This window comes from Phragmites australis, chromosome 14 (genome assembly GCF_958298935.1).
Source record: "Phragmites australis chromosome 14, lpPhrAust1.1, whole genome shotgun sequence".
NCBI classification, from domain to species: domain Eukaryota; kingdom Viridiplantae; phylum Streptophyta; class Magnoliopsida; order Poales; family Poaceae; genus Phragmites; species Phragmites australis.
Window position 1 is genome coordinate 25,443,144 of NC_084934.1, and position 27,787 is coordinate 25,470,930.

General features: G+C 42.5%; 3 protein-coding genes and 2 pseudogenes across 5 annotated transcripts; 3 read left to right on the forward strand and 2 right to left on the reverse strand.

The window, feature by feature from the left end:
* Positions 1 to 1,200: 1,200 nt before the first annotated feature.
* LOC133890362 (threonine--tRNA ligase, chloroplastic/mitochondrial 2-like) lies at positions 1,201 to 11,322 on the forward strand (annotated as a pseudogene).
* A 905-nt stretch (positions 11,323 to 12,227) lies between these two features.
* On the forward strand, positions 12,228 to 14,088 carry LOC133891723 (peroxidase 70-like). The gene is made up of 4 exons (XM_062332461.1): positions 12,228 to 12,567; positions 12,678 to 12,869; positions 13,160 to 13,325; positions 13,552 to 14,088. The coding sequence occupies exons 1-4, from the start codon at positions 12,343 to 12,345 to the stop codon at positions 13,935 to 13,937; spliced, it is 969 nt and encodes a 322-aa protein (XP_062188445.1). The 5' UTR covers positions 12,228 to 12,342; the 3' UTR covers positions 13,938 to 14,088.
* A 2,813-nt stretch (positions 14,089 to 16,901) lies between these two features.
* LOC133890595 (SUMO-activating enzyme subunit 2-like) lies at positions 16,902 to 22,361 on the forward strand. Of its 3 annotated transcripts, XM_062331046.1 has the most exons (12): positions 17,024 to 17,070; positions 17,183 to 17,272; positions 17,638 to 17,687; positions 18,018 to 18,101; positions 18,219 to 18,437; positions 19,129 to 19,230; positions 19,859 to 20,302; positions 20,384 to 20,613; positions 20,860 to 20,953; positions 21,038 to 21,220; positions 21,355 to 21,452; positions 21,730 to 22,361. In XM_062331046.1, the coding sequence occupies exons 3-12, from the start codon at positions 17,640 to 17,642 to the stop codon at positions 22,058 to 22,060; spliced, it is 1,833 nt and encodes a 610-aa protein (XP_062187030.1). In that variant the 5' UTR covers positions 17,024 to 17,070; positions 17,183 to 17,272; positions 17,638 to 17,639; the 3' UTR covers positions 22,061 to 22,361. The 3 variants fall into 3 exon arrangements, 2 of the variants coding, with proteins under 2 accessions (XP_062187029.1, XP_062187030.1); XR_009904078.1 differs by lacking the exon at positions 17,638 to 17,687 and having other exon boundaries at positions 16,902 to 17,070; positions 21,324 to 21,452; positions 21,730 to 21,785; XM_062331045.1 differs by lacking the exon at positions 17,638 to 17,687 and having other exon boundaries at positions 16,902 to 17,070.
* Positions 22,362 to 22,840: 479 nt separating this feature from the next.
* Positions 22,841 to 23,676, reverse strand: LOC133890597 (uncharacterized; annotated as a pseudogene).
* A 336-nt stretch (positions 23,677 to 24,012) lies between these two features.
* On the reverse strand, positions 24,013 to 27,440 carry LOC133891036 (protein EFFECTOR OF TRANSCRIPTION 2-like). Its single transcript, XM_062331725.1, has 3 exons — positions 27,233 to 27,440; positions 26,645 to 27,007; positions 24,013 to 25,504 (listed from the first exon to the last, which is right to left on the reverse strand). Exons 1-3 carry the CDS (start codon positions 27,314 to 27,316, stop codon positions 24,296 to 24,298), a joined length of 1,656 nt encoding a protein of 551 aa, XP_062187709.1. The 5' UTR covers positions 27,317 to 27,440; the 3' UTR covers positions 24,013 to 24,295.
* Positions 27,441 to 27,787: the final 347 nt, after the last annotated feature.

The following is a 27,787-nucleotide window of genomic DNA, read 5'->3' on the forward strand; positions in this document are numbered from 1 at the left end:
GGAACCTCCACCGACGCAACCATCACAGGCCGATCCTGCCACCCTTGCTGACGCTGCACGGCCTCGACACCCTCTGCGTGACCCCTTTACGTTCTCCACCGACTAGGTGCATCACAGAGCAGCTGGTAGATGAAGGGCGGCGGTCGTGCACATAAAGTGCGCCTGTGGCCATAGCGACGCCCCTTGATTACACCATTGTACATGTTTATGTTATTTCTATTATGTGATTGGCATGTTATGTAGGATGTTTATGTCAGTACTATGTTATCAGCCCTGGTTTTATTACTTGTGTTCTCGTTTCATCCTAAAATGTACCATCGTGCAATCTTATCAGCTTTCAAACGTATCTACATGTCATCCTACTACAACTTTCAAAATCAAAACCATGCGCATTGCGAACCCTACTACTATTATGTGTGGAAACAAAATCCAACGTTATACGACCGGGTACAAAATCCAACGTTACAAACAACATGATACATTGAAATAGTGCAAAATGCTAAGGCAGTACATCGGGATACATTGCTTCTAGTCATACTGACTAAGAATGAACTGCAGAGACTTTCCTAACTTCTAGCATCCTTCTTAACAAAAGTTCCCCAGCGGTTGTGGAGGAGGAGGATGAGCAAACTTTTGGACTACAACATCATCTCCATGTCAACATGGCAGCCAAAATGAGCAATGAAGAGCATTGTGATTTCCGTAGAAATCTCTAGCATAGACATCTAAATGGGGGTTTGGGGGTGGTGGATCGATAGGGTCATTGAGAGGATGAGGATACGCCATCATCTTGATTCAATGCAACATCATGACATGTGTAAGTAGACAATCGATTGAGTTTTTTTTTATATACGAGAAGTGATGTCGGTACTGGATAGATGCGGTAGCATTGAAAAACCTATTGGCTAGACTGCATCAGTCTATTAAGGGTAGCATTGAAAAGTCTATTCGTTTGACTACCCCCGCACATTAAGGGTACTACTAAAAAATGTACTGTTTCTAAAAACCTACTCTATAAAAAGGTAACCCCAAGGATGAAAACCTACTCTGAAGACATTGAAGGTGCTTCCGAGTTAAAGAGAGTGCCCACTCACATGACGCTGCAGTGCGGCACGATGATGAGCCTACCAGAGTATTCGATGCCCTTCGTCAATATAAGACACCATCATCTCGACCATTTGAACACAACTAACACTAAGCATGGCGGAAAGAGGTACATGGAGAAGGGCCATGCAAGTATTTGAAGGTCCTCCACCAAATGATCCAAGCACGGACGCGTTCGCCAACCGCTTAATGCCAAAAGATATTGTGATGAAAAGTCACCACTCCGTATGTAGGATGTCCCCTATATGCAAATGAATTGGTACGAATCAATTATTGGCGACGAAACACAAGCCCGTGACCTTATCCTTTCTTCTATAGTACCACACATCTTCCCCTCTCTGCTGCAACATCGTTCAAAGCATCAAATGCAAACACACATTGCTACAACCACACCCTGCTACCAGTACAGCACCTCTATCATGAGTCAGGCTTTAGACATGAAGTGACGATATGACGCAACTTTAAGCATGAAATGATAACATCCTGTTGTCAACACAATACCTCTGTCGTGACTAACACTTTAGACGTGAACTGACCACACGATTCAGTTTGAACCATAAAATAACAGCACCTCTGTTGTGACTCAGTATCGAATACGAAGTGTCCATACGATAGTCCTTTAATCATAAATTAAATGACAACACGATCCCTTCCATGGAAACCAGGTGTATATATGGGTAACCAATACATACCTACTTCATCTCTAACACAGTCCAACACACTCCCTTCCATGGCTTCTGGGTCCTTGTACGGGTCTGGGTCCAATAAGGGTAAGAGCAAAATGGGCCCTTATGAGCAATGACGCGAGATCCTTGATAGATTGAAGCGTGATAAAGAAGAGCGAAAGAGAAATGAAGACCCTAAGCAGAAGAAGAGGGAGATCGAGCTGGAGATAGAAGCGCACGAGGCATGCATGTCGCGATGCGACTACGGTAAAATAGCAGGCTAGAAACCATTCCTGCTTGCCACTATTGCTTGGTACCAACGTGGGGTAAGTGTGCATGACATCCTACCGTGCTATGAATTTCATCTAATTCACCTACTTCCCTCGAACAGTATGATAAACTCAGGTGCAAATACAAATGGTACGCGAGCGAAGAAGAGCATGCGAATATCAACTACGACTACAAAGAGGCTCAGGTAATGAGGTGCGTGGATGTTGAATGATCGAAGATGAGGCTACAGGAACTCAATGAAGAGCGATGGGATAAGTATCTCACTACACGCAGCAACATATAGTTTCCTTCACAATGTGTGTGCGGTCTACTGGCTATGCCAGGGCCTGTGGCACATGGACTGGCACAAGGATACGTGTACAGCAAGCCCTACCACATGGATGCAACTTCCAAGAGATTCGCTGGGAATATCTGGATGAGAAACCTCTATCATTTCCACCAATCTAGTAGATATTTTCTTGCACCCAGCAGTCTGTCTTTCCATAAGGCATGATTTGTTATGCGATAGAGTATTACACGCCATTGTAACTTATTGGAGATTGTGTACAAGTAGGGTATGAGTTGGTGCATATTGTCTTGTATTCTGTAGCCACAGACAGACAATGAATGCTTACGATGACCCTTATATGTGATGTACTTCACTTTCATCAATGAGACTTAACATTCTACCAATACGTTTTTTTCTAAGTCCAATTCTTTCATAGGATTCCCTGCCTTACATGCAGAGGTAGTAATAACTCCTTGCTGAACTTTTGAAGAATGAAATGACCACACTAAGCAACAACTTTCACAAGGAATCTCTGCTAAGTATTAATACCATAATTTTTTCAGCTTTCATAGGGAATTCTATGCTCCAGCCCTATCCAAGCCCTACTGTAACTCAGTCCATGCACCAGCCCCCAGCCACTACAAATAACCCCACCCAAATCCATCTATAGACCATTTCTACCTCAGTTCTCTCAACTGTAATATCTTTCTTAGCTTCACCAAGCCTACCCAAGAAACATTGGGGGGTTTTCATCTCCCAGGGGGTCGAATCGTCGATATGCTTCTATGGCGACCCTTGTAGGCTTCGTGAGTCCTAGTATATCTCCTACACCTATGACATACGCTTCTTCGTGTGTGCCAACTACCAGTACGACAAGCCTTGATATGGAACATATGAGTACCCACCGGTATAGCGACATAGATCACTGATGTGGGCATTTCCATATGATTTCATGCACTCTTTTACTAATCTTCTCTCTTGTTTCTTTTGTCCAGTCTCCTCCACTTATCCGCGACTTCATGCAATGGCTCGATATGGAGCAAAAAGAACATCAAAAGTGTTGGGTGAACATGGAGATGCGGTGGAGGAGGAAAGCTTACGAACGCCGCAGGTACGAGTGGCGTCAGGAGGAACTACAGATGAAGTGGCAGGAGGAAGAGCGCATCAGGAATGCCGCGAAGGAGCACACCGCGACTCAAGCACGCGAAGCAGAGAGGGAAAGGAAGTAGGAGAGGGCCCGTCGCGCTAAGGCGAAGGGCCCCGATGCTCTGAGAAAGGGTAAATATTCTAGTTGCACTAAGTAGAGAGTATCTATTATAACTCAGTCTATTTTCTTTCCCTAAGACATGTTAGGTTTACCAGCGGCACACTATTAGGTTAGTCTTTAGGCGTACCGTACATAAAAATGTTTGTTGTCATCATTTCTTTATAGTTATGGTCTATTCGCGTAGCGACGATAAACCCTATGACCCATATAATATTTACCAACTTATGTAACCTTCGTGCTGGGTACTATAATTATTGTGTTTCACAACTACTATTGTTCAAAAATTTAGATTTTGTATCCTCTCAACATTACTTCACTAAAAAATTACTCACACAATTTTACATTAACTAAATAAAAAAATATCGATAAAATTACATCGAATCAATATTAGGAAAAAAAAATGAACCACTCCGTGATGCCGTTTGGATAACTCTTTGAACAACAAACATTTTTGAACATTCAACAACAGGGTGTATCCTTGCCTCAACCTACGTGTAGCCTTTAGTTGCTATTTTCAAAAAAGTATAACTTCTTTTATATGATGTGCATTGAGTTCCGACTATACCTCATTAAATACATGAAATTCTCCTAATTATTAATAGAAATCTTTTATTAAATATATCATATTCTCCTAATTATTAATAAAAATCAATTAAAAGAGATAGCTGCCGGACTATCGACAAATAGAGTGCCGACAGGCCTATCGGTTGTCCGCTGTCGCGACACCCTTATCGGTATCTAACTATATGCCTGTCGGCACACGAAATGCCAACATGCCTTTGGTCCGGCCCTCGGGCCCAATGCTATATAGGTTGTCAGCATGCAGAATACCGACAAGTCTCTTATCGTTATTCCGCATGTAGATAGGTACATATTCTTGTAATTTTTTTAAATTTTGCTATTATTTTTATAATTTTCTAATAAAATAATATTATTTAAAAAATCCCTTATATGCCTCTGATATAGTGCTTGAATGGGCATATTGTGTGCTTAATTTGGTCTTACTTTTCGCGAAAACCACAACAATTCATTTCTTGTTCAGTTTATGGATTGCCAATGCGCTGTCTAATTTCGCTAGCGTCGTTGTTCACTTGTTTGTCTGAAATTACAGTAGGCCACATGAAGATAGCAGCTCGAACTAGAATTTTTTTAATATTATATTTTTTAAAATATTACAGAAATAATAAAAAATAAGATAATTACAAAAATAATACCTATTCGCCCAACAGTTTAGCGAAAACATGTTTTCACCTTATCGTATGGCGAAAATACTATTTTCGCTAAACCGTATGGTGAAAATAGATAACATGGCACTGGCGGCAGGTTAGGGGTGCCCGGCTGCAGCATCAAGGCAATTTTCGCCAAACCGTTTGGCGAAAATTAATTGTCGTCAAACCGTAGGGCGAAAATTAAATTTTGCTAAACCGTTGAAAGAAAAAAAATGCATGAGGTCACTGGGCCATATCTCCTGGCCCGGGAGCTCAGTGTGAACCATATCTCCCGCGTGCGAATGACCAAAATTATTTCTTCCGTCCAAAAAATATTATATCATATTTTTATTTTGCAATTGAACTTATTTCTGATACGGACTGAAAAGATATAAAATCGTAGAATCGTTTGTCTGACAATGGGACGTAGCATAGAATTGGTATGGGAGGCTATAATAGTACTTGTAAAGCATTAGTACTATAAAATCCAGTATAGAGGTTACATACGCTGATGAACATTACATGTGACATGGGGTTTTTTGTCCTAACGTGGATAGACCCTAACCACAAAGAGCTGCTGACAACAAACATTGTCATGTACAGTATATCTAAAGAGTAACCTAATAATGTGTCGCTGCTAAATCAAATATGTCTTAAAGAATAGAAATAGATCAATGTACAATAGATACTCTCTACTAAGTGCATCTAGGATATTTATCCTTTCTTGGGGCATCAACCACCCTCCTCCACCTTAACGCGACGGACCCTCTCCCACTTCTCTCTCTGCTTCGTGTGCTTGAGCCGTGGAGCGCTCTTTCGCGGCATTCGTGATGCGCTCCTCCTCCTGCCGCTTCATCCGTAGTTCCTCCTGATGTCGTTCGTACTTACGGCATTGTTAACTTCCCTCCTCCACCGCATCTCCATATCCACCCACCGCTTATGGTCCTTATTTTTCTCTATGTCGAGCCATTGCCTGAAGCCGCAGATAGATGGAGGAGACTGAACAAAAGAAACAAGATGAGAGATTAGTAAGAGAGTGCATGAAATTGTATGGAAAGGCCCACATGAATGATTTATGTCGCTATATCGGTGGGTACTCATATGGTTCATGTCGATCTATGTCGCTATACCGGTGGGTACCCGTATGGTTCATGTCGAGGCTTGTTATATTGTTAATTGGCACACATGAAGAAGCGTAGGTCATAGGTGTAGGATATGTTCTGGGACTCGTGAAGCCTACAGGGGTCGCTACAGAAGCACATCGATGGTTCGACCCTTTGGGGGATGAAAATCTTCTAATGTTTCTTGGTTGGGCTTGCAGGAGCTGAGGAAGATATTTTAGTTGAGGGAGCTAAGTAAGAAGTGGTCTATCCATGGATGATAGTGGGGTTATTTATAATGGATAGGGGCTTATGCATGGACTGAGTGCACGGGCTTAGCTGAGGGCTGAAGCATTGGATGCCCTATGAAAGCTGAAAAAGTTATGATATTGATGCTTGACAGAGATTCCCTGTTGCTTGGTGTGGTCATTTCATTATGCAAAAGTTCAACAAGTAGTTATTGTAGTTGAAAGTGTTATAGTTGTAGGTTTTTTTATGCGACGATTTTTTATTTCGAAAGTTTGAAGTGAATGATTTGAAAGGGGATATGAAGAAGATGAAGTACTCAGTGTGTATGCAATGAAGCGTATAGTGAATGCATTGTATGCATTGGATCCACCTAGTGATTCTCCTCCGTTGTCGTTGGCTATTTCCACCATTCTAACATAGTAGAATACGATAATAGAATAAGATACTAGCATCATAAGATAGTATCATCAGAGTAACTAAATTACTCTGTAAGCCAACAGTCCAAAATAACTAGAGTACCGAGATCTAATATTCGCACACACATATATTTTATTTTCTTAACATAACACTAAAAATAATATAATACAAAGATTTATATCTAAAATCAATATTTACAAAGGAAAAATTATTTTTCTAATCTCTAATTTAATCTAAATACATATAGAGCGATAAATATTCATCTAAAACACAAATATAAAGGAAAAAATACCTTAATTTTTTTCTTCTTCCTCCTCCCCTTCTCCTACCTCCTCTCTCCTCCTTCTCCTTCATCCTCCTTCTCCCTCCTCCCTTTCTCTTTTCCCTTCTCTCTTCTCCTCTCTTCTGTTGGCGCGCTCCCTCTCTGCTCGCGTCTGAAATGTGACAGGCGGTCGCAGCGGTGAGAGCGCAGGGGTGAGGGGATAAGGGGGCCCGGATTTTTTTTGGCCTCCTGTTTGGTGAAAATACAATTTTCGCCGTACGGTTTGACGACAACTAATTTTCGCTAAACTGTTTGACGAAAATTACCTCAAAACTGCCGTCGGGCACGTCAAACCTTCCGCCGGTGCTATGTCACAAGTTTTCGCCAAACCATTGGACGAATAGGTATTAATTTGGAAATTTTCTCATTTTTGGTATTATTTTTGCAATATCCGTAAAAAAATAATATTAAAAAAAGTTCACTCGAACTGCGCCATGGTTCAGCGGAACATCTAGCGGGTAACGTGCTAAGACCATTAACAATCATATTCCCTTCATTTCGTTCCCTTCCAGATTATCCTCCTCGTTGCTATTCCCTTTATTCTCTCATCTCCAATAGTTTCCATTCGAAGGGATTCATGAAGTAAAAGAAGAGATCTCATTCTGAAGGGAATGATTTTAGGAATCCCTTCGTGATAGAAACCGTAAACAGAAATCGTTGGAGCACTGAAGAAAACGAAAATCTCTCGGAGATGGTGAGCTTGCATTTGTGCCCTAAGCAATGAGTGAACTGAACTGTTAAGTGATGGTTCTGATTTGTCACTGTGGTATCTTGATAGGATCGGATCATCCGACGGAAGCTCCCATTGGTGAGGGAGGAGGTGTCCATGGAAGAGGCTCAAAAGAGGATTGAAACACTCAACGAGCAGTATAAGTTGGGGATTTTGGAGGGCATTAAGGAAGAACCTATCACAATTTACCACATTGGTTAGTGTGCTACTATTTGATTTTTGTAGTACTAGTCTGATGTTAATCTCTGTTGCGATTGGCTTATTCTAACGTGTATTGTCGGGTGGTGTAGGAGAAGAGTGGTGGGACCTCTGTGCTGGGCCTCATGTGGACTCTACTGGAAAAATTAACAGAAAGGCTGTTGAGCTTGAGTCTGTTGCTAGTGCTTACTGGAGAGGAGATTGAGAACAACCAAATGCTACAAAGAATATATGGGACTGCATGGGAGAATGAAGATCAATTGAAGGCTTACATCCACTTTAAAGAGGAGGCCAAGCGCCGAGATCATCAGCGACTGGGTCAGGACCTTGATCTGTTCTCTATACAGGTACGATCTTGCTTCTGAAATTTCTGAGAAAGCATATTATTGTAAATACTGAATAGTGATTCATTAGTGATGACTGATGACAAGCCTCAACCTTTCCATCAACACACAACTGGACAATACCAGATTTTTATGGTTTTGTTGGATTTTACCCCTTAAATATCTGATGGTATCATTCTAACATTCATGCATTGGATAATCTTTACAGAGTTCCGTGTCATCTATATCTAAATAGAACGTGCAGAAAGTGAACAAGATCGAGTCCATGGTATTGGAATGACTCATTGTGCTAGGGGTTTGAAGACAAAGTGGCCCCTTAACTCTTGCTGGCCTTACCATGTTTAAACTCGAAGAGTCATAGCACAACTTTATTTGATTGCAATTCTGCAACTGCCAACATCTATCATTGTTTCATGCTTTTTGTTCGCTATAACTTCCAGTTCCAACCCAATATTGTCCATGCCCGTGGTTTAACTTAACTACTTTATGACATAGGTGTCCAGGTCTAACTTCTAAATATGACTTGCATACTGTTCAAAAACTATCTTTTAAATTATAGCGAATGTACCCTATAAATTCTTATCAGGACGATGCTGGTGGTGGTTTAGTATTCTGGCATCCAAAAGGTGCTATTATCAGACACATTTTAGAAGACTCATGGAAACAGATTCACTTGCAACATGATTATGATCTACTATACACTCCTCATGTTGCAAAGGCTGATCTTTGGAAAATCAGTGGACACATAGATTTCTACAAAGAGAACATGTACAATCAAATGGATGTTGAAGATGAGCTCTATTAACTGCGGCCCATGAATTTCCCTTACCACATTTTGGTATACAAGAGAAAACTACATTCATACAGGGATTTTCCTATCAGAGTGGCGGAGCTTGGAACTGTCTACAGATATGAACTCTCTGGTAGTCTGTACGGGCTATTCCGTGTACGAGGATTTACACAGGTGTTTCCCTTCTTCTGATTCCCTTATACCACTAATTTCTTTCTGATGGATTCATGTTCTCTTCATATTTTCTAGTTATTTTTATTGTGGTCACCAGATAAAGCGAACAATGCTAAAGGTGGTGTTTTCTTTTTGAATGACATATGCTTTGTAGTACTGCTATGCATTTTTTTTCTTCTCCTTGCTCTGAACTACTTTCGACATTATTCATTAATTTATGTCTGCTTAAGTAACGCCATTAGTCAGCAACCAACAGTCGACAGGGTGACCTCTTTCTGTTTCCAAGAAAATAAGGCAGAGGTCCTGGCACCCTGTTCTTTCTGCTCCTTTTCTATACGTAATATCTATCCTTCAGTTATGGAAGACGGATACTCTACTCTGTGACATTTTGCTGACAACCATCTTATATTTACTAATTGGAGGCTCCTTTTGGTGCCTCCACATTAATTCTAGAAAATCCTAGAAATTCTCATAAAAAAGCAAAACATCCGACCGTCGAATTGATTGATTGACTAACTGTAACTATAGATCAACAACCAGAAGAAACAAAAGATTAAAAAACAAATCAGAGTCCAACTCTAAGACTACTTCCTTCCTGATCTTTCCTCTTTTTTTTATACATATCCTTTGTTCAACAAAGTTACGTTAGCAAACTCCAACTTAGTTACGTTAGCAATAAATACACTTTTCCAAATCAATTAAAATATACCAATTAAATATACGTGTAATCAGATATTACAAAATTAAAACAACAGAACGCAAACATATTACAGATTATCACATAAAAGTAATATCAAAGAATTTATAATGTATCTCAAAAAAATAATATGAGATACGGTGACAATATTAATAATAATAATAATTTCAAAAAATCAAGAAACAAATAAAAATCAATTTGCATAACACATAAAATGAAAATTATAAATTAGATCTATTCACAAATAATAAATATGATTTCAATATTATGAATAAAAATTACATTTATATTTTATATTCTAATATTTAAATATAAATAGCTGATGTATCTTAGCATACAATTATTATTAACACAAATATCTAAAATTCAGTTGTATGCTAAATTTCTAGCCTGTGCATTCGCACATGTTGATGCGCTAGTAGTACTAGATGGCTGCTACTAATTTTACTTCGCACCACTATTTTATATAAGGTTCAAAACTGCTCTTGGTATTGTTTTAAATATGCCTATTTATGCAGGATGATGCCCACACATTTTGTCTGGAGGACCGGATAAAAGATGAAATTAGAGGTGTTCTTGATCTAACTGAGCAAATACTGGGACAATTTGGTTTTTGGTATTATGAAATAAACCTTTCAACCAAGCCAGAAAAATCTGTTGGCAGTGACGACGTATGGGAAAAAGCAACGATTGCTCTGAGGGATGCGTTAGATGATAAAGGATGGGAATACAAGGTTGATGAACACTATTTTCATATATGTTATAGGCCGATTTCAATTTGCCTGAACGGTTTGATATTACTTATGTTGATTCAAATACTGAGAAAAAAACGACCTATCATGATTCATAGAGCTGTCCTTGGGTCTTTGGAACGCTTCTTTGGTGTCCTGATTGAACACTACGCTGGTGATTTTCCACTTTGGCTTGCACCAACACAAGCACGTATTCTACCTGTGACAGACAATGAGGTTTGATTTGTTTGCTTCGGATACCATTTACCATATGTTGTTAAATTGAAAGCATTAGTTATTCACGGGTATTATGGTTTATATGAAACATGGAGTTAAAAAAAGGCATCATCTATCTGAACAACCCAACACAAGACATCAGATCCATTCTTGGCTGATTTCATGTAAGAGATATTTATAGGTCAGAGAGATGTTTGCCTTAGCGTTATTTATGAAACCATGACATCTTGGTTTCATATTTTCAGTTGCAATACTGTAACGAGGTGGCCTCTGAACTGAAATCAAGAGGGTTCCGTGCTGAAGTTTGTCATGGGGAGCGCCTACCAAAGCTAGTAAGGAATGCTGGAACACAGAAGGTGCCACTCATGGCAGTTGTTGGTCCTAAAGAAGTTCAAGCCAGGACCCTGACTATCAGGTCCAGACATAATGGGGAGATTGGTACGATGCCCGTGGATGAATTCATCAACAGACTTCAACTTGCTGTTGCGAAAAAAATCTTCGTTATAGATCCTTTGATCCGCTAAATTTCAGTCCATATTGTATAGCATTAGATCCTCTGCACATAAACCTGTGCCCCGAAAGAACAATAGCAGCTGAGGTCTGCAGGAGCAGCTCCAACAATTTTGTGCATAGTTGTCATCACAGCATTTCACTTTTACAAAAATCCAACATCCCTTCTTTGTATTTTGTCTTTCGAAATGCTTTCACAGAAGTACAACTTTATTAGTATACGTTGATATAAAGTTATAACTTTTTTATCAAAGTTATGTCTTGAGGACTGTGAAAAGTTAATAACAACAAATGGGGAATACAGTCAAATCCCAAAGCATACATAAGTGGCCATTGAGATCGATGTTCGAACCGATCAATCTTTGTGGGTGCAACTAGTGGAATATGTGGGCCCAGTTACAGCATAAAAGCAAGAGAACCTTTAAAGCTTGTGCTCAGATAGTGTCAAGAGACCTAAATCCATGTCCCCAACAGGGCATATCTTATAGCTGAAGCGACTTATTTTTTATATTCTTATGGAGCTCAAATCACGCTCACGGATCTTACAGTGGGAGGAGGAATATGATTCTTCAGGATAACATCAGTCAATTGATTGCATTGCATCTTCTTTTCTAATCATTGACAGGTCGAAAATTAAAGAGCAGTGTTCAGAGCTCATAGTTCACGCATGTGCAGCAACGCAACGAGAGGCACTCGGCACGCAGCAGAGTGTGGCGGTGGCGGCACGGTCTGGCGAAAATTTCTTGTGCACCGACGTGAATGTGATGATTACCCGAAAGAATTTTACACCAAATAATTCAGCTGAAAGGGTCTTCGATTTGCCTGATTGAACCAAAAGCATGGACATGTCCAACGAAGCCCAGCTATTAGAAGGCAAAGCTGCTCTCAGTCTGGCCTGATCTAGCCTATAAATACGCTTCCAGCACTGCAGGCAGCGAGCAAAACACACATGAAATCTGACATTGCAGTCTTGCAGGCACGTTTTTAGTTTTAGGAGCGAGTGGTCAGGTTGCAGGGGTTGATTAGTTAGTTGTTCAATCATGGCTGCCGAGTACAGCGGCCATCGCTGTCGCCACTTCTTACTGTTCCTGGCACTGGCCACGATATTGCCTGCCTCTCGGGCTCAGCTGTCGCCGACGTTCTATGGCTCGTCGTGCCCCGCCGCGCTTCTCACCATCAGGACCGCCGTGAGGGCGGCCGTGGCGCTGGACGCGCGCACGGGCGGCTCCTTGCTCCGGCTGCACTTCCACGACTGCTTCGTGCAAGCAAGTCCACTTCCCAGCCTCACCTTAATGCACCTTGCCGTGTCTATAGAGGTGTACGAATCTTGCGAACAAGTCGTGTGACGAGCTGTGTACGTGTGTATGTGCGCCAGGGTTGCGACGCGTCTGTTCTGCTCGACGACACGGGCAACTTCACCGGGGAGAAGGGCGCGGGCCCGAACGCGGGGTCGCTCAGAGGGTTCGGAGTGATCGACACCATCAAGGCTCTGCTGGAGGTGTTGTGCCCGCGGACCGTGTCATGCGCCGACATCCTCGCTGTCGCCGCCCGTGACTCTGTAGTCGCGGTAAGTACGTCTATCCAATCATGCACCAAGAGCTGGGATTAAAATTTCAATGGATTTTTGAAGGAGATCGAAATATCTAATTTTAAAATTTTCTTTCACTGAAAATGTTGAACCCATATAGCATATGACGAAAAAATGATTAAAATTTCATGAATTTTGGTCTTTTTGTTAGTGAAAAAAAATTGTAAATCGAAATTGAAATCCCTGGCCATGATTAGTATCCACCGAGAATTCCGGTGCGTGAATCGTGAACGTTCACTTAACATTGCCTTGGAACTTTACGCGTGCAGCTTGGAGGGCCATCGTGGACGGTGCAGCTCGGCAGGAGGGACTCCACCACGGCGAGCCTCTCCACGGCGAACACGGACCTCCCCTCGCCAGCGTCCAGCCTGAGCACGCTGCTCGCCGCCTTCGCCAGGAAAGGCCTGAGCAGCACCGACATGGTTGCTCTGTCAGGTGCGTCACTATCCAGCACTGATCAATCCATCACCGGTTCATCGTTCGGTCATCACCACGGCGCCTGAGCATGGCGCTATCATGGCGTGGTCACCGACGTGACCATGCAACTAACAATTCCCTGTGCCTCCAAAAGCGACGGCACCAGTACGACGTGCTGACACGAGAGCGAGACCACGGACAGATTGATTGGTCTCTGAGCCTGCGTTGCGTTGCATGCATGCAGGAGCCCACACGGTGGGGCAGGCGCAGTGCCAGAACTTCCGGGCCAGGATCTACAACGAGACCAACATCGACCCGTCCTTCGCGGCGTCGCGGAGGGCCGGCTGCCCGGCGACCGGCGGCGGGGGCGCGCTCGCGCCGCTGGACGCGTCCACGCCGAACGCGTTCGACAACGCGTACTACGGCGGCCTGGTCGCGCAGCGGGGGCTGATGCACTCCGACCAGCAGCTGTTCAGCGGCGGCTCGACGGACGGCCAGGTCAGGAGCTACGCGGCCAGCCCGGCGCAGTTCAGGAGCGACTTCGCGGCGGCCATGGTCAGAATGGGCGGCATTGGTGTCCTGACAGGGAGCAGCGGGCAGGTCCGGCGCAACTGCCGGAGGATGAACTAGCTGGCAGAAACGTTCTGCAGAACACTGGATGCATGCGAGCATCTTCAATCTCGCGCGTAAATTTGAGCTAGCTGTCGATGTGCGCCGTGGTGCCATGGCAATATAAGTGTAAATAATGCATGGTGGAATAAATTCATCATCTGCAGGTGCACCGGGCATGCGTGAATTATTTTCTGTTAAAGCTATATGATAAGAAGGAAGCCTGATCGATGGTAGGAGGCATTGGAAGGGCAATGGCGAAGGAGAGGGACGGCGGCTAAGGATGAGGGGCGGGTTGGTTGGAGGGGGTGATCAGGTTTTGCCATTCTTATGCGATGGTCAGAGGAGCTGTGCGAATGGTTGGAATATATATATACACACACTTGCGGGGAGAGGTGACTCAAAGATAACAAATTTTAGGACTCTTTTAGAACGAAGGAATGGTGTAGGATTTTTTTGGAGGATTCAATTCCTATAGGAAAATTTCCTACGAGGGTCAATGGAACAAAGGAATGCTATCTAACAAATCTTTTGAAATTCTTATGGAATAGGCTAAAAATTCTTATGGAATGGGCTATTTCTTTGGAATTCTGGAAGAAACTAAACATAAGGTCTAACCTCATGGTTTTCTTCTCTCGTGTCTTGGGTTTCCTGTATTTTTTGGTGTGTGTTGCATCCAAACGTTACTTTTCAGACTTTCATGTGTTCTAAATTTATGTAGGATTTCAATTGCCTGGGCACTCTAAGACCCTCTTTGGAACAAAGGAAAAATAAAAGAATTTTAAAGGATTTGAATCCTATAGGAAAGATTCCTTTGGAGCCCTTTAGAACTAATGATTGGACCTCTAGAATTTCTATGGAATAACTTGTTTTATAGGAATTTTATAGGATTTCTAGCATGAGGTCTAACCTTATGGAAAAATTCCTCTTATTCTATAGGAATTTTGGAATGGCTTGTTTGAATAGTTCACTAGAAATTTTCTTCTATTGTAGATTCACATATAATTGTAAGTGCTAGACAACTCCAATTATGTGTTTTTCTGTTCCTATGTTTTAAGAACCTATGTTCCAAAGAGGATCCAATTTTACGTTTTTCCTATTCCTGTGTTTTAAGAATCCTGCATTTCAAAGAGACCTTAGGTATTTATGGAACATTCAAACAAATGAACTTCTTTTCTTAAACCCAAATCACTCGTCCTCAATTGGAACAACATTCGATAGAGTAACACATCAACCACTATACAAATCTAATTCCCACAAATCTAGACAGGCAACTTACATATATCAAAAACTGTTTTTTAATTAATCAGGTGACTGGAGCCGAGTTAGAAATTTCAGCCGTTCCATTGAAATATTTATTCATTCCCTCGATGCTGAAATGCAAAGCGCATGCATAAAACAATCTAGAATATTTAGACTCTCAAAATGAAAATAATAGATGCAAATTTTCTTAAAAACACTTCGATAAAATTTACAAGAGCCTGTAGCAAGAACAACAGTGCAACTCCAGTTGAAATCTGAACAAAGAAGTGCCGATGTTTTCTCCAGACCCACCTCAGAGCCGAGAGAGAAGGTCAAACAACGACCACACCCAACGAGCTCGTGTCATCGTGTGAAACCGCGACAGCGCTAGAAGCGCAGCGGTTCACTCGTAGTGGGTCAGTGCCCGGGTCGGGAGTTCCACTCCTAGCTTTTGCACCAGGGTTTATCTTCAGAGTAATTTTGTTGCTTTTCACGTGTGATGCTACAAGGGGAGTGTAGCTTTGCACCAGGGCTCATGTGACCCATCTCAACTTTGGCACGGTACAACAGGCTTCCTAGCCTCCCATTGTTTATTCACCTAGGCTGAAGTTGGAATCGTAGGGATTATTTGATTTCTTACACCGATGAGCAAAACTAAAATTTAGCATTGGTCAAATTAGGGCAATACTAAAATTAGGATCTAGAACTAGTGTTTGGTTCATTACCAAATAAAAAATTAGGCAGCGTTAAATCTAAGAGTGAGTCACATGTCATTATTTTTTCTTTTAAAATATAGCTAACATGATCTTGTTTCATAGATTGAATCGCGAGAAGGGTCACTCAATTACAAATTGGATATACAATTCAGAAAATATAATGGTTTGAAAGGTAGCTAATCCAAAAAGAACTATTTAATATAGCTAATAGTATTTAATATATACTGCACTAACCAAGTCAAATTTTAATGGACGTTTTGGCCACACGTAAATATGATCAAATGGGTCATTCGTGCTGGTCCGACACGGGTCCGACTCGGCACGGCTCGGCTATGGCACGGTCCAAACGGCCCATCTACAGTAACAGGCTGTGCCGTGCCGGTCCGCGTGCCTTCCCCTCGGCCCACGGCACGGCCCGTCGGTGATCGTGCCGTGCTGGGCCGGATCGGGCACGGGCCCGTCGGGCCGAAATAGATAAAAAAAAATAAAAAAAATGAAAAATATATATAAAAAATATATAGAAAATAGATAAAAATATAAAAAATAGATAAAAATATTAAAAAATAGCTAAAAATTAAATATATATATAAAAAATAGAAAATACATGCCGGGCCGAGTCGTGCCCGTGCCGGCCCGACTCGGTCGGGCCGTACCGTGCCGGCCCGTCGTGCCGCATGCTCGGCCCAGGCACGACCCGTGACCTCGTGCCGGCCCGGCCCGTTGGTGATCGAACCGTACCGTACCTGGACCGTGCCTACAGTACCGTGCCTCGGGCCGACCCAGTAGACACAACCCATTTAGACGTCTTTAGCCACACGCAAATCATCCAGATGCTCTGTTTAATGTAACTGGACATGCCAAATTTTGTTAGAGCTAGCCAAAACTTGGCTTTGAAGCAAATGCCAGCCAACTTACTTTGCATGGCCAGCTACGGATATAAAACCAAACAGCCTCTAGAATTATTTACCAAATATCCATCACTTAGCTCACAAGATGTAATAGAAAAAGTTACGACTGAATTGATTGTTGAGTATTTTTTTTAAGTAGTGCCGCTTCCTCGTTTCCCTCGGACGCTTTCCCCACCGCAAAAACGCTCCCCCAAATTCCCATCGCCCTTTCTCCAACCCCACCTCTCACTCAAAACCCTCGCCTCCATGGCCGCTGCCGCCTCCGCCTCCTCCTTGGAGGCCGTCAAGGTGAGTGACGGGCCCGTGGTTCCTGTCGAATTTATGTGGGCCTGCGTGCGGGGGACTGATTCGATTTCCCTTTTCGTGGTGTTTGTCGGTGCTCACGCGTGCGGCTCGGCAGGCGGCGAAGGTCCTCATGGTCGGGGCGGGAGGAATCGGGTGCGAGCTGCTCAAGACGCTCGCTCTCTCCGGATTCCGCGACATACACATCGTGAGTTTTTGCTGGTTTACTCCTTTCTGGCTCGCTCCCTCGCTCAACGATGTTACTAGGTTTAGGTGTTGTCCTAGCTGGTAGTGGGATCCGTGATAGGGATAGCGTTTACTAAAAACTGAGAAGCGGATAAGTACTGTTTAACCCATGAGCGGGCTGTCTGCTATAGAGTTGAGTCGGCGTACTTAGTGTAGTGCTGGGGACTTCAGTGCTCTTCCTTGCAACTGTGCCTGCCAGGAATTGCATTGCCTTTTAGGGCACTCGTTGTTAGAATTGCGCTTAGGGTTGTTAGAATTGCGCTTAGGGTCTTGCTCTTACCAAGCAGGTGTTTTGTTGTTCCGGTGCTCATGTTTCTTTTGCTGTAGATATGGAAGCTTTCCTTCTCCGCCTTAATTCCTTAAGGTTGATCTATTTTGTAAGTGGTTTGTAAATGGACACATTCTAGCCCTTGTTCAGGTAACCAAAGCTACACAAATTAATGTGCTTGAGATACATATGGTGATCTACTGCCCTTGGTTATGCATGGGCAGCTGGCTAGGTTACTATCACTCCTGCATCTGTTATTTTTCCCATGTCTTTGTCGTCTATCATCGGCTCCTGTTATAGATATGCCCCTCTTAACTCTAATGTATTGGTAGATATGCCTTTGTCAAGGTCATGTTCCCTTCTTAAGAAACTAACAGAAATCTGTTGTCGATTTCCTCTCAAATGGTGCATCCAAGGAATTTGATCTTTCTCTCTGCAGATTGACTTGGACACAATTGAGGTTAGCAATCTAAATAGACAGTTTTTATTTCGGCAGAGTCATGTTGGGCAGTCAAAAGCTAAAGTAAGTAACTAAGTATAATTTATTTATGTATATATTAGCATAATTATTTGGGGCTTTTCTGTAATATTACCTGATAATTGCTTTTGCTTATGCTGTTTATATCCTTGGTCTTGTCAGGTTTCTCGGTATGCTGTTTTGAAATTCAGGCCAAATATCAATATAACATCATATCATGCAAATGTGAAGGATGCTCAATTCAATGTTAAATTCTTCAAGCAATTTAATGTGGTTCTGAATGGTCTTGATAATTTGGATGCTAGACGGCATGTTAATCGCCTTTGCCTTGCTGCTGAAGTTCCTTTAGTTGAAAGTGGTACTACTGGTTTTTTGGGACAGGTGAGGTGACCAAATACTTTAGTTGTAGTCTCAGAAACTCTTGTCCTACTGTGCTTGGAGCTATTGGAGCTATATTTCATGTTGTCTTATCTCATGGTTTTAATTTGTGCAAATGGTTCATGGCTTTCTGCTCTTTTTATGTGTCAACTACTCAACTATGCAAGGTATCTTGTTATATCTTCCAGTACCTATGGCTGTGATCTCTGATGCGTGACCTTTTCTGGTAGCGTTAAAATTGCCTAGCTATTTTAAATTGTCAGCTAGCACGCAAAACATATCTATGTTTAATGAAGCTCTGTGTTTAATGAAGATTATAATTTTAATTTTTTTCCAACACAAGCAAATCCTGTAGGTAGATACACAATTTTATTTGTACATCTTGATCTTGTGTGTGCTACATATACTCTTTGGGTAGTTTGGCGATTGGTACGTTATATACGTGGTTCTTTTATTCCATTTTGGTACTCAAATGTGTATTGATTTTGGGATATACCATTTAACCATTGCGTCTTTCTATACATATAAATCTGTGCCGCTTTGTTGGTGGATTTAATGACACTGTTGATAATATTAACATGCTTAACTGTGCTAGAGATAAGTTACCAATGTTGACTAAATTAATCTACAAACTCCTACTTAATACTTGAAGTTGATGCTCTGCTCAAAATACTTGTTATTGCGTATCTTGCAGGTTACTGTTCACGTCAAGGGTAAAACAGAGTGTTATGAATGTCAGCCAAAGCCTGTCCCTAAATCATATCCTGTCTGCACAATTACAAGCACGCCATCGAAGGTTCCTTTTGTTACTTTTCTGGGTCCATTTTATTTGTGTTCTTTGTTGAACATTTTAGAATGCTGGATACCTTGTCGTTTTTTAGGGTTTTTTTTCTTACATTTTTGCAATTCTAAGTTTCTAACCCTGTTAGTTTTTTTAGTTGGTTTGGACATCTTGCAGGATGCACTTGCAGCTAACATTGATAAATACGTGAAGAATGTATCTATTATGTACTTTGCTTAGTTTTCTTAAGCATTCATACCTCTGTTTGTATATGAAAAAAGATCTGATTCATTATGGTGTATAGCTATTTAAGTAACTTGACTGGAATCTGGCAAGACAATTCAATCCAATGATGCTATTGAACTTATAGTTGGACATGCCTGTTAATCTGTTATTGTATCATTCATGTATGTTGCCTATCTTGGACAAAAAGTGCGACTTGTATGCATGCTATTGAATTCTTCTTATGAACATTGCTTTCTTTTGGCTTTTCTGGTGCAACTAAAATTTGAATTATCAGCATGCTAGCTTGTTAATTATAGTAATACCTTTATGAACTCACAGCCAAGTTAATTATAGTATTGTAGTGCCTGGTCAGTTCCTAATTTTAGGAGATATGACTGATTTCATCTCTTCTTTGCAGTTTGTTCACTGCATTGTTTGGGCAAAAGACCTGCTTTTTGCAAAGCTGTTTGGAGATAAAAACCGGGATAATGATCTTAATGTGCACTCGAAAGATGACAGCAGTTCAAAAACTGATTTATTTGAAAGGAATGTAGATGAAGATCTTGAGCAGTATGCCCGGCGAATATTTGATCATGTCTTTGGTTACAACATCGAAGTTGCCTTAGCTAATGAGGAAACTTGGAAAAATAGGAAAAGACCATACCCAATATATGTCAGAGATGCATTGCGTGAAGATGCTGTTCAGCAAAATGGTTGCTCTCAGGACACCAAGAACGCAGGGCAGGAATCATCTGCTATGGCGTCTCTAGGTCTTAGAAATACACAAGAGATATGGAGTCTCGCAGACAATTCAAAAGTTTTCTTAGAGGCTTTAAAATTATTTTTCGAAAAAAGAGAAAAGGTTAATATGCATTCTTTTCTGAGTTATATAACATATAAAAGTTCTTTCTTCATAGATTGATCCAGATTTTCTGTTTTCCAGGATATAGGGAACCTTATTTTTGACAAGGATGACCAGTTGGCTGTTGAGTTTGTTACTGCTGCAGCTAATATCAGAGCTTCCTCTTTTGGAATACCACTGCATAGCCTTTTCGAAGCTAAAGGTGTTGCTGGGAACATAGTCCATGCTGTTGCAACAACTAATGCTATAATAGCTGGTTTGATTGTTATTGAAGCAATCAAAGTGCTCAAGGGTGATTATCAGAATTATAGGTGACTACATTCTTTATTTTTTACATTGTGTTTTTTCATGCTAGCAATTTATACCTGAGATATTGCAGTTTATTCCAAGTGCCTTCTTTCTGGACATGTTAGTTTCCAAGGAGTCTCGCAGTGCGAAATTTGTATACTGCAATGATACTTGTTTCTTTTTTTTCAATATGCCTTGTCTAGTTGCATTACCTTTTTTCCTGTGGGTAAAAGAAAAGTGTTGTAACTTCAGTGTTTCACATTTTACAGAATGACATATTGTCTTGAACATCCTTCAAGGAATATGCTTTTGATGCCTGTAGAGCCTTTTGAACCTAATAAGTCATGCTATGTCTGCTCTGAGGTATTTTGCACATGTCTAGGTATGCTATTAGTATATTTAATCAGTTTCTTATTTTCTGACATGAACTTAAACTGAATGCAACAGACCCCTCTTATTCTGGAGGTTAACACTAAGACCACAAAGCTAAGGGAGGTCATTGACAAGGTTATAAAAAGCAAACTTGGAATTAACTTTCCTTCGGTAATGATTGGCTCCACAGTTATTTTTGAGGATGGTGATGGCTTAGAGGAGGACGAGGCTGTAAATTATGCTCTAAACCTTGAGAAGGTGCTGCCTTCCTAGTTCCAATCTCCCTAGTTTGTTTTTCTGTTCAAGATGAAAGTAATTGATATGCTCTGTAGCATGTATTATTCTTTTCTTTTCCTTTTAGCTTGCAGCTTATCGTCGATCAATTATTGTAGATCTTGGCTGAACTGCCTGCTCCAGTTGTTAATGATACAAAGCTTGCCGTCGAGGATTTCCAGCAGGAATTAAAATGCAGCATCAACATCAAACACAGGTTCATATCCTTTGCCTATGCTGTTCATGGTTCCATTTTTTTGGAAACCTTGCTTGTTGGCCTATTTGTGTAACGCATATCTGACATTCTTTTAAAGAAATTTTAGCTGCATCTGTATATTATGTAACTTGCTGGCCTCTTTGCGTATCTTTTAAAGAAACCCAGCTCCATTCAATGCTAGATACATAATGAAGATGTGTGTTACAATTACTGGATGTCAAATTGTTTTGCATTCTAAAAATGGAATTTGTATACTGTAATTCTGTGGCCAATGCAGGGATGAGTTCGATGAGGAGAAAGAGCCTGATGGAATGGTTCTAGCTGGGTGGTCTGGTCCAGTGGATAAGCAGATAACCAGTAATGGTGAGATAAGATCAGTCCCATCTTCATCCAGAGATGATGTTGATGGTACTGCCGAGGATATATCTGCGAAGCCTGGAATGAAGCGCAAACTGAATGAAATATTAGATTCGAAGGAAAATTGTGATACTGCCCAGAATCCTACAGATGTTAGTTCCAATAGCGCTCAAGTTGTTGAAGATGACGATGACGATGTTCTTATGTTTGATGAGGATCCGAAGCTAGGCAAGAGAAAGAGATTGCAATAGCATATTAGCGTCTCACTCCTGAGATAAAAGCTCTTGTTAACTCCTGGTATCATGGCTAACGCATTGTTCCAACGTAGCAACTTTTGTAACTTATCCGTTTGGTGATGTGCTAGGCTGATGATGTTGAGCTATTAGTAGTTGTAGCCGGGACAATTTTTGGCTTTAGATACCGCCCTGTCGGAATGTATATTTTGTAGCTTTTAGGCACAAGAGCAGCTAATACCCTGCTGACAGTCTGCTTCAGGGTTGCACTCTGTATATCAAGAGCCAAGGTCTTGGTAATGGTGATAAGTTTTTGCTCTCTTTCGATGGGTTGCACTCAGTATTTTAAGAACATTTTCAGGGAATGAACAAGAACGGGAAGCCCCGTACACCTGGCACACTGACACCAGTACACAAAAATGAAATGGTCATGCCTAGGACCTATTCTTTTTGGTTGTAGTATCAAATAGATGTTAGCTATGGTGACAACTGACAACAATCCACGGATACATATCAAAGATATAAGTCTGACGAAACAAGGTAGGCAAGGACGTGCTAGAATCAATTTTCCAAGCAAACAAACGACCAAACCACCGTTCCAGCAAGCAAACCATAGCTCACAGGCGCCAGAAGCTAGATGTGTGCATCCTCTCAGATGATAACAGATCATAGTTCATACGAACAACAATTCCGGTGCAATCTTCCTCTCCCTTCTTGTCACTCAGCAGTACAGCTCTGTACCAGGAACAGGCTATACAATCTGGAGTACAACTCCAATGAACAAGAACGCACCTCAAGAACCGAAAAGAAGACAAAAACTGCTTCGAGATATATAGTAGAACAAACAGGAATCAAATCTTAGTATGAACAATTCAACATCTCAAATTGACATCCCAAGAACACGATCCATCCGCATGAAGGAAACCTAAAACTCTGATGCCCAATTCCAATCTGTGGAAATGCATCTCAAGAAGACGAACAAGAAACCAATCAATGCAGCAGAATCCGCACTAGTTTCCGGCCGCCGCCGGTCTTATGGAGCCCTTCCAAGAAAGCGACGCCCCTCAGGCGGCAGACGAGCGCGCAGAACGCGACCCCGATCAGGAACGCCGCGAGCCGCCGGAGCCCGCCCCTCTACCGCCCTCTCCTCCACACCGCCGCCCAGATGCCGAGCGCCTGGCCCAGGCCCGATATGTTCCAGGCCTCCGCGAGGCCCACGAGCCTGTCGCCACCGAGCGCCAGGGATAGCGCGAGCGTCAAGGCCTTCTCGGCCGGTATCTTTCTCCGCCGCCCGAACCATCAGCCGCCGCGCGGGCTCAGCAGGAGGCGGCGGAGGGAGGAGGAGACGAGGCGGCGGAGGGGCGGTGGCGGGAATGCGATGGGCTTGGGCTTCGGGCGGCGGCGGCGGCGGTGGGAGGCGCCACGGCTGCAGCTGATGGCGGCGGAGAAGGGGTCGGCGAGGGAGAGGTGTGGGGGTCCCGCGGAGTTGGGGTTGGAGGCTTGGAGCATCGTGGGAGCGCGGGGCGATGGATGTTTGGAGTGGAGAAGGTTGTAGTCATCTCGTGTTTTCGGAGGCAAATTCGGACGCTCCAAACGGGCTTCAGATTTGCATCCATTGGAACTTGCGAATTTTATAGGGAACAATTTAATTTCTGCAAAATTCGAGAAAACTTTCTGCTTTCCAACGGGGTTACAAGAACCTACATGATTACATCTGGCATTGATCTATACCATCCAAGTATCCGACCCACCAAACAGACGATTCCTACTTGAGTGGAATTTGGATTATATTGGGTAGTTGAACACTCGGTATTGAGTGGTGACACCGGTCCATGGCACCATGCTTGCAGATGCTCCAGGATAGCATGGGATAACTTTTAAAAAATAAATAAATAAAGCTTTAAAATAGGGTTGCAAGAGTGAATTTCTGCAGCCTCGATTCAAGTGCAAACATAAAAAATTCGGCATGAAAATTCATTGACGGAGGAAATGCAGGAATTTTTATGCTCCACAAGTACTTCGAAAGCCCATCAGATGAAAAATGTTCAGGGTAAGGATTCATTCTTCAGTTCTCTATATATCCATCAAATACAGTTTACAACATCTGTAGGTTTTGGTTCACAAGAAATATGAATGATGAATCAACATTGGAGGAAAAAATCAACTTCAACATTGGGAAAAATCCAGCTTTCTGTGTTCCAATTTTCTAACTGAAGTGCGAAAACAACCACGGAATGAAAGAAACCGTCCTGTCTATTCGGCCGATGAGGTAGGGGGGCATGATGCTCTTTGCCCTTTGTGCAATGTACATCTCTTCCTCCCTTCAACTGGCTGATTCATACAAGGTGAACCATCTGAGGTACGGGCACCACACGTACACGGCCATCCTGAGCTTCTGGAAAACGAAGCTCCAGTGATCTTCATTCCACTGTGCTTCTCACATCCTTTTCTTCCTGCAACTGGCACCATTTTGCAGGACCCAATATCTGTCAGTGCTCTGCAGATAGGCGCTACGTCATCTGTTACTCTTGTCTGACATCCCAGGCCTCTCGATGAGAGAGTGCCGGCAGACTTCTTCTGTGCTTTGAGAAAGTCAAACCACATTCTTCCAGAAGGCTGCTGCTCCGGGGACTCACATCCAGCATGATGAGTCTTCTCTTCGCAGATACCAGCATCCCTAGAGGTGTGATCTTCTATAGGAGCTTCTCCAGTTTTCACCTCCTTTGCTTCAAAGCTACTGCTTTGACTTAACGGTTCCTTCATAGCTGTAGCTAAATTTTTGGACAGGAGTTCATTTGCATGTGCTTGATCTGAGTTGTTCAATTTTTGTGTTAGTCGAGGTAGAGATTCGGTATTTGGAATCTCAATTTGGCAAGGATAGCTACAAGATGAGCCTTTGACTCTTCTACCTTTGTGTAAGCTGCACCTCTTCCTCGCTAGAACTGGGTGCTCAAGACAAGACGAACCATCTTCCAGTACCACTCCACAAACAGAGTTAGAATCTTGTGTGAGCACAGTTCTCCGTTTGGCATCATCGATCTTTTTTACTTTGTATCCTTCAGGCCTCCTTCTATGTGCTTGTCTATTATCACAGGTATTACCCTCAAATGTTTTCTTCCAGGGAATATCAATTGCCTCATCTCCACCGTTGTAAGAGTTAACTAACTGAAGTCTGCAGCGAACAAATGTACGAACTCTCGGGAGCATAGTTCTCATAATACCAGACGAGGTGTCAACAGACTCACTTCGTTTTATCTTTATACCTGCTTTCTCTCCAAATACTTTTTGTTTCATGTAACGCACTCTGCTAAGTAGCGATGATCTATGGCTGAATGCTCCCTGTTCTAACTTGAGCAGTATTTCTTCACGGCGACAAGCACCATTCTGAAGCTTGTTCCATGCATAATCAAATACTCTCAAGAGCTGAGCCTCAGTCTTCTCAGCTTCTTGTTTATTATCCATCTGTTTGTTTCCAATAGTAGAAAGGATACATAAGAAAATGACAACTGTATTCAATAGAATAACTAAATTACAATGTTAACCGCTAAAGATGAAAATGACAACAGAAGATTCACAAATGACCTCTTCTGTTTCTGTAAAATCTACTAAAGCTATATTGAGGGATTTCCCTATATCTATTACGAGTGACGGAAGAGGCAACATCTTGACCTTAAATCTTGAACCACTAGTTGTGAAATGTGGCAATACAAATATTTATGCCCAAACATCTTTTTATGACTAATAGGCACTGGAATTAGGAAGTCGTTCAAGTGCAACGGCATATTGACAGTGTACTGCAGAAAACAGTGAAGGTAAGACCAGAAACCATCCAATATTTCAACTGTAGACCTCGAATGACATGTAGAAACTCAAGCAAAGTGTACATTCAGTAAGAAACAATCTATACTGAATGAAGTAACCAAACATAACCTTTTTCAATACAGAACATGTGAGTTATAAGGCCAACTCTAGCAGTGGAGGTATCCAGTACTATAGCACTCCGTAGAGTACTGTAGCACGGAAAATTGGTCTTCACCGGATACCCTATCTGTCGCCACAGTACTGCTACAGTGTTGCGGCAGCTGCAAATATGTCGGGTACTGTAGCGATACTGTTTGCAGTGCTGACAATAAGATCGGAGAGAGGAAAACACTGTAGCAGTATTGTTAGGCTGACCCTAGGTTCGGAGGGAGAAAAAGAGTAGTAGAAGGTAGGAAATAGGGTAGCTGCTGTAGATGAAAAAATAAAAGATATTGTAATAGTAACAGATGATGCTGTAATAGTATTTTTGAGGATAAAAATTTAAGGTAGCTGCTGAAGGTGACTTAAGCATTCACAGAAGAATTTTCAAAAAATTGTAGAATAAATTTCTAGACTCAATATCATTGTATCAACAGAACACAATGCTAACTATTGATCGGAGGCTGTTTAACTGTTCATAACATCTAAATCATATGCATACTTGCAGTTCAGCAAACTTCAGACCTGACTGAAAATCATTCAGATGTGAGACGCCATTGACATGTTAATGCGCACTTGCACAATACTACAATTCAACCACCCCAAATCGAAGAAAGCAAAAGGATCACGAAGAACACTTACCAGCGCACATCGAAACACCACGGAGTAGCCTTTGGAGAACACTTCTCTGAACAATCCAGGCCTTGCCGCAAGCGCAATAATCTCAGCCTTACCAGCAGAGCCTAACGAATTCCCAACGTCCAGATGCGACCCCGTGCGGCCATACTGTTGTAGCCTCGCCCTGACATTATCGGCCTGCCCGAGGTACACCACCACGACGCCCCCCGAATCACGCCTCCGGACCCTGACGCCCTCGTCGGACGCGCCGGCGACGCCCAGCTCGTAGAGACCCGGGAAGTTGTCGGGGAGGTTACGGATGCGGTACCTCTGCACCCCCTCCTTACCGGAGGAGTGGTCCTCCCAGTCCGATGGCCCGACAAGAACCTGGAAATGGGGGGATTGAGAGGTAGAAGCGGAGATCAGGCTCGAATCAAGAACCCGATATCTCCCAATCGGACACCGGGATTCGAGGCGAGATGGCGAATTGGCGGTCCAATCGGACGCCGCGAGCCAGATCCCGTGTGCTGCGTTTTCCCGCTCAGCCAGCTCGCGGTGGCGACAGGAGCAGATGTCGAGAAGAAGGGGAGTAAGGAGACACGGAGTTCGCACCTTCCATGGAGAGAAGAGGGAGTCGTGCTTGGTTTGGGGGCAGTTCTCCCGCTTCAGCCTGCAGGCAGCTGAGGTCGCGGGCATCGCTCGGCCGCCTCTGCAGGATCTGCTCCCACGGCGGCAGGCGGGCTCAGCGCCGCCGCTGCCGCATCACCGGCATCGCCGCCGGGAGCGGGCTCGTGTCGTGTTTTGAAAATCTCTGATTTGGTTGGCCTGGGCGGGCCGTGCCGTGCGAATGTTCGCACGGTTGGGTTTGAACCCAACCCGGGCTCTATTGGGTTCCGGCAGCCAATAGTCGAGGCGCGCTCGCGGCTTTCAGGCTTTGGGTGGACCACTTTTCTTTGCCAAACGGACGGTTACACTAACACTTCCCGTATGTAATCTTATGTTATCTTCAGTACATATTTCAAAATTTTATTTTTTATAATACTATTTAATATCACATAATACTGTTATAATATATTTTATTTTTTATATCTTCAGCACATACTCTATTTTCTACCTTTTATTACTCTCTTCCTCCTTTCAGACCCACATGCCAATATATATGAACAT